The sequence below is a fragment of the Euwallacea similis genome, chromosome 26 (genome assembly GCF_039881205.1).
Source record: "Euwallacea similis isolate ESF13 chromosome 26, ESF131.1, whole genome shotgun sequence".
In the NCBI taxonomy this organism is placed as follows: Eukaryota; Metazoa; Arthropoda; class Insecta; order Coleoptera; family Curculionidae; genus Euwallacea; species Euwallacea similis.
In genome coordinates this window covers 565,910-573,295 of record NC_089634.1, presented here as the reverse complement: position 1 = coordinate 573,295, position 7,386 = coordinate 565,910, and the positions used below count along the sequence as shown (strand labels likewise).

The following is a 7,386-nucleotide window of genomic DNA, read 5'->3' as shown; positions in this document are numbered from 1 at the left end:
ATAAGGCTTGAATGAAAATGAGAGAATATTAATTCTATAATTGAGTTCGCCTTAAAACAAATCGTTTCATCGCATTATCAAAAATGACATCTACAGATGAACTTGTTATCAAATGCTTTCACTTTCAATATGGTTTGTGGTTCTCAAAAGTATTGTAAAATCCCATGTGGCCAGCTACAAAGGTGCATCATATATCCGAAGGGCACTGGCACAGCCCTCAAGATCCTTTTGGCCTATTATATTTCAGGAGGAAAAGAATGAGGTGACACTCTCTGGAAAAGTCAATTGATAACCTGTTTTATCTCAAAGCAAATTTAAGGATTCTGAGAAAAAAAATACCTCTGGCATCACTGCAATCGTGAGAGCGCCTACGTCACATCATATATTCCAATGGCAAATTTTAAATAAAAGAAATGCGCCATGTTGCCATTTTCTAAAGTTGCTATTTTTATTTAAACTTCAGAAATTCGCTCTCCCCTGCTTGTACGACATCCTTGAAAGCCGCATGTATCTCGACGTACCTATTGACCGCAGTCTGAAAAATATTAATACTCCTTGGCCTGGTGTTGCCGCAAAGAACTGGACACGTCAAGGCACGCCACATCCTGAAATAACTTTAGAGTTTTCTGATGTTTGCCCCCAATCACGGCAAATTCAGCCACTTTCTGGGTGTACTTGATGATATGGTGACGGCACCGTTCAAATCTCCTTCCTCCTTAAGCTCGGCCATACCTTGATCAAAAGTACTTGATGGCTTTCAGGTAATGCTGAGTTGGTTTGATGGAATGGTACTTTTTTCAGCACGTATTTGCCTCTGAGTAGTTGAAGGCAGTTGACAATTATCGAACTTTAAAATTCACATCCGTGGCATCACTGAAGACCAGTCCGGCTGGAAGCCAGTTTTTGACCATCTTGAACAGATTGCCTGCTCTAATATAGTATTCGATGGCTACCTTTTTCAAGCCAAACTCATAACCGATTCAAACAGCTGCACTTGCGGTGTCTATTTTTAAAAATCAGTGGCCAAAGTTCACGTTAAGATTAACCTTCTTAAATTTACGTGATGATCAGCGTTAAAGCGGGACCTTATAAAGGCAGTTTCGTTGAACACTCAAAGCAGTGTTATTAAATATGAGGGGAGTTCGCTAAAAAATTCATTAGGAACAAAGCGGGAGCTGGAAATTCTTAGCATAATAGGTGACATCCATTGTTACCCTCACATGCCCGGAAACATCAAGGCACAGGCAGGCAATACGCTTCCCCATCAGTATTATCTACACTTTGCTGGTCTTCATTTACGCTCACTGGGTAGATCAATATTTAATAAAAAACCAAATATAGCGCTCAGCAGCGCTCTTTCATCAAACAGGTGCGAACTAGTTAACTGATTTCTTGCTGCGTGTGATTAAAAATCTATTATTCTCACATCCCTGGTAGGTTACTCCCTGTTTGCACATTATCGCGTATACACGATGCAAATGATGTGGTGGCGGTGTTGAATGATGAAGTTCATGTGTTAAGATTTGTTTACAGGCGGCTCCCGAAACTTTCAGCTCGAACTAGCCAGTGAAAATGCAGCGGAACACGGCCAGGTTATAGCGGCATTAAAATCATGCTAAGTTTCTTCAAGGTAAGTTTCGATGTGCTTACCTCACTGGACCCTCCTCCCCAAGCGGGACTGGAAAAATCCCTTTGGGAGTCAGCTTCTTAACCACCTCTGGTCTAAGCTGAATTGCCTTGATGTGCTACAAATTTCAAAACTGGAAAAGAATCGCCAGTGGCAAATACTCTTTTAGCAGTAGCAGAAATCGTTGTTGAGGGGATGTTTTTACGAAAATCTTTTAAGAAAATGCAACAGAATGGGCAATATTAAACCCACCAGAACTTCTAGCAATCAGAAAATAATCAAAGCACCCGAGTTTTCAGCAGCTATCAAGGCATTTAAGTACCATCCTCAAGGAACTTATCTTCGACTTTCAGAGAACCCCTACCAAGACTGGATATGCAGAAACGTTGGAGAAGCTGCGCAAGGAGTTCTACGACCGGTGGGAGAGGAACATATCCTCTTCATCGGAGGGCTTGAGGCAATTTCAGAGGACGAAAACATTGGGAGCTGGATCTTTTGGGCGAGTGGTCAGTTACTGAGAAGTCCATGGTTCAAGGTGTTTTATTAACAATGAGAAAATAGTTTTTAGTGCAACACAACAAGACCAAGCAGTTCTTCGCCATGAAAGTGATCGACAAAATCCGGATTATAAAGACGAAGCAAGTGGAGCACACCCTGTACGAGAAGAAAATCCTCGAATCTGCCAAATTCCCTTTTCTAATCTCATTGGAGTATGCCTTCAAGGACAACAGCTACATTTACCTTCTCATGCCCTTCATCAATGGAGGGGAAATGTTTACTCACCTAAGAAGGTGCTTGTTCAAGATGTGACTTTATATTATATATTTTTTAATGAATTGTTTACAGAAACCACAAATTCGACGAAAATCTCTCAAAGTTCTACGCAGCTCAAGTATTGTTAGCCTTGGAATTTCTCCATTACTGTGACGTTATTTATAGAGACTTGAAACCGGAGAATATTCTCGTCGATATGAAGGGATATTTGAAGATTGCTGATATGGGATTCTGCAAGGTAAACCACTACAAAGAAGCTTTGCAAAGGAATAAAAGTTTTGTATAGATTGTAAAGGGTCGCACGTGGACCTTGTGCGGTACCCCCGAATACATCGCTCCAGAGATTATATTGAGCAAAGGCTACGGCAAGGCCGTTGACTGGTGGTCTTACGGAGTGCTACTTTTCGAAATGTCAGCAGGGCATCCACCCTTCACTTCCAGCGACCCCATGAAGGTTTGCATTGTTAACTTTCTTTTTACTATCGCAATGCAATTTTACTTCCCGAAAAGGTCTACGAAAAAATAATCTCCTGCAAATATAAGCCGCCAGCCTCTTTTACCTTCGAACTGACCGATTTGATAAGAAACCTCTTGCAAATCGATTTAAGTAGACGATTTGGTAATCTGCGAAATGGAACCGCGGATATTAAAGGGCACCGCTGGTTCCATCACATTAACTTCGAGGGGATATACAACAGGCAAGTGGAGCCCCCTTTCACGCCCAAAATCAAGGGCCCGGCGGACACTTCTAATTTCGATGACTTCCCCGATACCGACTTAAAGATCAGCAACCATAATTTGTTCCATGATCAATTTGAGGCGTTTTAGTTATGTACTTTGCTGTTTCAGGAATGGTTGAACGTATTTAAGTTCTAAGTGGTGTTAATCAATAGAGCTAACAGGGTATTTATTACAGTCCTTTTACGATGTTTATCTGACAATTCCAAATAAACTATTAACAATGTAAATTTTCGTTCAATTTACAGAAGATTCTGAATGATGGATTATTCATGGTATATTCAAGGCCAATAAAACAGTGGCGTACCTTCAAATGCATTTTATTTTGCCGGAAATCTATTAATATCTACCCACTTAACATGTAGGTGAACTTAAATTCTGAATTTATCTAGTTACAGGGATGCTCACAAAAATACGGGATATTTCGTGACGTGCCCGAAAGTATTCGATATTATTACTTGCACCCTTAAATCCACCGATTATAGTAGCATTTCTTAGAGATAATCTTAAGTTATTTTAATTAAAGACATGAGACACAAATAATTATTCATCAAAATCATTTTCCATTTAAACCAAAATGACAACTTTACATAATAACTTTATATTTAAACAAAGAGTTAAAAGCATAAACTTACTGCGGGTTAGGTTGGGGTGAGTAATTATAAGCATACTGGCCTTGCGGTGGAGGTCCAGGTGGCGCTTGGCCAGGTTGTCCAGGGTGCCCTGTAGGCGGAGCTCCTGGATGCCCTGCTGGAGGCCTCGGATATTGATAGCCTTGTGGTTGTTGGGGGTATTGGGGCTGAGGCGGATAGCTCGGTTGTGGGGGGTAATTAGCGTTGGTTGGCGGCCCATATGGAGGGTATTGGTTGGGTGGAGGAGTATATCTAATATCGATATAGGTAATAGTATTTGGAACTTTGTCATTGTTCACAATTTTAATTTAAAAAAAAAAGAACGAAACTCCTGCAATGGAGTAAATGCAAGAAAAATAGACTAATCAATACTCCTTAATTTGCTTCATTCAAGACTTTACAATCCAATGAAGATTGAAAGCCGTAAGTTATCGGGCACATTTATCAGATAACACAATCTCGTTAAGTCAAATATCATTTTAATATACATTTTACAGCAAATAACACAGCAGATCGTTCCTCTACTAAAGAGTTATTTATAGTCATAATGGTAAGTAGGTACTTGCTTTATTATAAACCCTACATAAAATAACTTTCAGGCCTTACTTAGCAAGACACCAGACTTCAACCAGCTTAAATGCTTTCTTTGCACAAAGTACTTATCCGTCCCGCCTATTTTTATTCTCCCTAACAATTTATTCGTCTGTGGAAGATGCGATATTCCCAAAGGACAATCATTTACTAGACACTCATTATTCGAAAACGTGGCAGTATTTTTACTCTTCCCTTGCAACAATTCTGGTTGTCTTGAGACGCTGAAATGGGGGCATGTCACTCAACATGAACTGTACTGCCAGTATCGAGAGATTAGGTGTTGCATTTGCCAATCATCCTACGAAGCTGGGAATGTTATGAAACATTTCCAACAAAAACACCCAAACAATTTGTTTATTGACGAGGATTTGATGATTACAAAGACCCAGACTTACGGCGAAGAGTGTTCTGCAGCATTTTTAGTCTCAATTAAGAGTTTAAAATTCATGGTTTTCTTGGAATTAAAAAGCTTCTTGATCATCAAAGTGGTTCCTTTAGCGAAGCTTGATGATCCCTATTACTTTGATGTGAATTTTGATGCAGAGAATCATACAGTGAACTGGAAGAATCAGCAAATAATAGAGTGTTTAATGGGAGATGATTGGTTAGAGCACCAATACGACATTTCTCATATGAAAAGGACTAAATACTTGAAAATTCAACTGATCATTTATGACTACAACAAGAAAGAATGTAATACAAAACCAGAATACTCCTACCATTCAGTTCAAGAAGTGATAGCTCCATTGCTTGAATGCCCAGTTTGCTTGCAAATTATGAAAGATAAAATTGAAATCTGCAAGAAAGGGCACTCTGTATGTGTGAGCTGTAAAGCAAAACTGCTCAGGTGCCATCTATGTCGCAGCGAATTTGTCGGAACAAGAAACTTTAGTTTAGAGACAATGTCAAGCAATTTAGAGCAATTTTTAATGTAACTGTAAATATACCTGAGTAAAAAGCATTTGTGACCAACCAATAACTTACCCTGCATTTGGATTGGCCTGTGAAGTCTGATTATAAGGAGGCTGTCCTGGGTAGGGCTGCGATGATGGTGGAGGCGCAGGTCCTGGTCCTGATACTGGAGGAGGGGCAGTATTGACTGGGGGACTTGGATTGTTAGTGGGAGGACCAGAAAATGGGGGAGATTGAGTATTACTTTGTCCATAACCTTGCGGAGGAGGTCCTGACCAAACAATTTATTATTTAACAATCAATAAGGAACTTTAATAACTAATACCTTGGCTTGGAGGTGTTTGTTCAGGTGGAGGCCCATAGGGCCCTCCTTGGGGAGGGCCTTGAGGAGCTGGCGGTCCTTGTTGCTGACTAACTTGTGAAGGTGGAGGTCCATAACCTTGCTGGGGAGGTGGATAGCCACCTTGTGGAGGTGGTGGAGGATAACTTTGAGGTGGAGGTGCACCTCCATATGGGGTAGGACCATTGGGAGGACCACCATAAGGGGGTTGAGACTGTGGTGGTGGGGCATTAGGAGGGGCATATGCTGTAGGAGGGCCTTGAGGAGGAGCTGCAGATGGGGGAGGGTTGCCATAACCTGGTTGTTGATAGCTATTATAGGCTGTTGTTGGAGGGGGTTGACCATAGTTGCCTTGGGTGTTTGGTGGGTATATTGGAGCTTGACTGGGAGGTGGATACTGCCCTTGAGGATATCCTTGTCCTTGTGGTGGATATTGTGAGGGGTATTGGCCCTGTTGATATCCCCTTTGAGGATAATTAGGATGAGGAGCAGGAGCAGGAGGACCATTCCTTCCAGGCTGTTGCTGACCTGGAGGCTGCCTGTAACCTCCAGGGGGAGGTTGCTGTTGATGGTTGTAATTGTTCATGTGTTGTTGATCTTGGGATGGAGGTTGCTGTGGTGGAGGCCCTTGGCCAGGCTGAGGAGGTGGAGGACCTCCAGGGCCAGGTTGACCACTTGGGGGAGGACCGGCAGGACCAGGAGCTTGGATCATCTTTTTTAAAATAATAGTAATTTACTTTACCACTAAACCAGTAGTTGTTTAAAAACCTCAAGTCAATTTATGCGATTTTTTTTCATTTAAAATAATTATTGTAGAAGTAGGTATTGAACTTTACTGCAGTAGCAGTTGCATGGGCTGTGCAGTAGACATAATGAACAACATTTTCTGAAAGGACATAATAATGTGTATTTTCATTTAATTTGATTACTCAATTGAAACTTAACTGCCCTATATATTTTATATTCCCAATAATTTAAAATCTTTGACTGAATACCAGATACTAAGCTGGTATTCCACCAAATACAGACCCTATATGAAGTTTCCAAGAAATTTAAAAACTTACTGAAAAAGACCTAAGGCTTTTATATTCCTACTGATTGAAATGAAAATTCTTGAGACTAGATAATCTCCACATTCTGTTGCTTTCAATGTTATTTAATTAAACCTAAATTACTGAGTCTTACTGGCAGCAATGCGTTGACATTCTGGGCATTGTCCGCGATCGTAGCAAGGAAAACTAGATTTCGATGTAACTGGGTTTGATACTGAATAACTTCCTGGGCTTTGCCCTTGCTTTGGTATTCTTGTATTGTTTGTATGAGGTGTCCATTCTCATCCAACAGTTTTTGGATTTGTTGAGGATTCGGGGGCGGTCTGGGAGCGTTGCTCCTGGCAAATGCAGTGGACATAATATTGATATCTACTTGAAGGAAAAGAAGACACAAAGAACTTTATGTACTTGTATGTTTGGTGATTAGTAAGTTACTCTAACGAAATTATACCTACCAGATGAAAAGGGAATGTGCAATTTTCACTGGTTCTAGTAATAACTGATTTCAATCGTAAATATAAACGTTAAAAAGACGCTTTAAAAACTTGAAAATAGAATGAAAAGAGAATTTTAAAAAATTCGAGATTGTTGAGTAGTTGAGGTTAGAATAGGCATTGATTGATTTATTAGTCGGTAATACAGATTTCTAAAAATCCGCTTTAGAGACATCTACAAGAGAACTTAACAATACCTTATGAAGAAATATAAAGTAAATAA

At 40.2% G+C, this 7,386-nt stretch overlaps 3 protein-coding genes and 1 pseudogene across 3 annotated transcripts; 2 read left to right on the top strand and 2 right to left on the bottom strand.

Annotated features, from left to right (window-relative positions):
- Window positions 1–174: 174 nt before the first annotated feature.
- On the bottom strand, window positions 175–1,265 carry LOC136417070 (alpha-soluble NSF attachment protein-like; annotated as a pseudogene).
- Window positions 969–3,467, top strand: LOC136416972 (cAMP-dependent protein kinase catalytic subunit beta-like). Its single transcript, XM_066402419.1, has 6 exons — window positions 969–1,630; window positions 1,981–2,133; window positions 2,189–2,418; window positions 2,474–2,639; window positions 2,688–2,855; window positions 2,912–3,467. Exons 1-6 carry the CDS (start codon window positions 1,613–1,615, stop codon window positions 3,227–3,229), a joined length of 1,053 nt encoding a protein of 350 aa, XP_066258516.1. The 5' UTR covers window positions 969–1,612; the 3' UTR covers window positions 3,230–3,467.
- A 246-nt stretch (window positions 3,468–3,713) lies between these two features.
- LOC136416971 (basic salivary proline-rich protein 1-like) lies at window positions 3,714–7,290 on the bottom strand. The gene is made up of 5 exons (XM_066402418.1): window positions 7,125–7,290; window positions 6,803–7,038; window positions 5,603–6,329; window positions 5,350–5,548; window positions 3,714–4,023 (listed from the first exon to the last, which is right to left on the bottom strand). Exons 2-5 carry the CDS (start codon window positions 7,025–7,027, stop codon window positions 3,771–3,773), a joined length of 1,404 nt encoding a protein of 467 aa, XP_066258515.1. The 5' UTR covers window positions 7,028–7,038; window positions 7,125–7,290; the 3' UTR covers window positions 3,714–3,770.
- On the top strand, window positions 4,199–5,315 carry LOC136416973 (uncharacterized). Its single transcript, XM_066402420.1, has 2 exons — window positions 4,199–4,321; window positions 4,371–5,315. The coding sequence occupies exons 1-2, from the start codon at window positions 4,319–4,321 to the stop codon at window positions 5,298–5,300; spliced, it is 933 nt and encodes a 310-aa protein (XP_066258517.1). The 5' UTR covers window positions 4,199–4,318; the 3' UTR covers window positions 5,301–5,315.
- Window positions 7,291–7,386: the final 96 nt, after the last annotated feature.

Coding starts and splice junctions, on each gene's coding strand:
- LOC136416972 (XM_066402419.1), top strand. Junction 2,640..2,687: donor CTGATATGGGATTCTGCAAG/GTAAACCACTAC, acceptor AGTTTTGTATAG/ATTGTAAAGGGTCGCACGTG. Junction 2,856..2,911: donor CTTCCAGCGACCCCATGAAG/GTTTGCATTGTT, acceptor CTTCCCGAAAAG/GTCTACGAAAAAATAATCTC.
- LOC136416971 (XM_066402418.1), bottom strand. CDS start 7,027: ATGTCCACTGCATTTGCCAGGAGCAACGCTCCCAGACCGCCCCCGAAT. Junction 6,330..6,802: donor ATGTCAACGCATTGCTGCCA/GTAAGACTCAGT, acceptor ATTTTAAAAAAG/ATGATCCAAGCTCCTGGTCC. Junction 5,549..5,602: donor ACAAACACCTCCAAGCCAAG/GTATTAGTTATT, acceptor TTGTTTGGTCAG/GACCTCCTCCGCAAGGTTAT.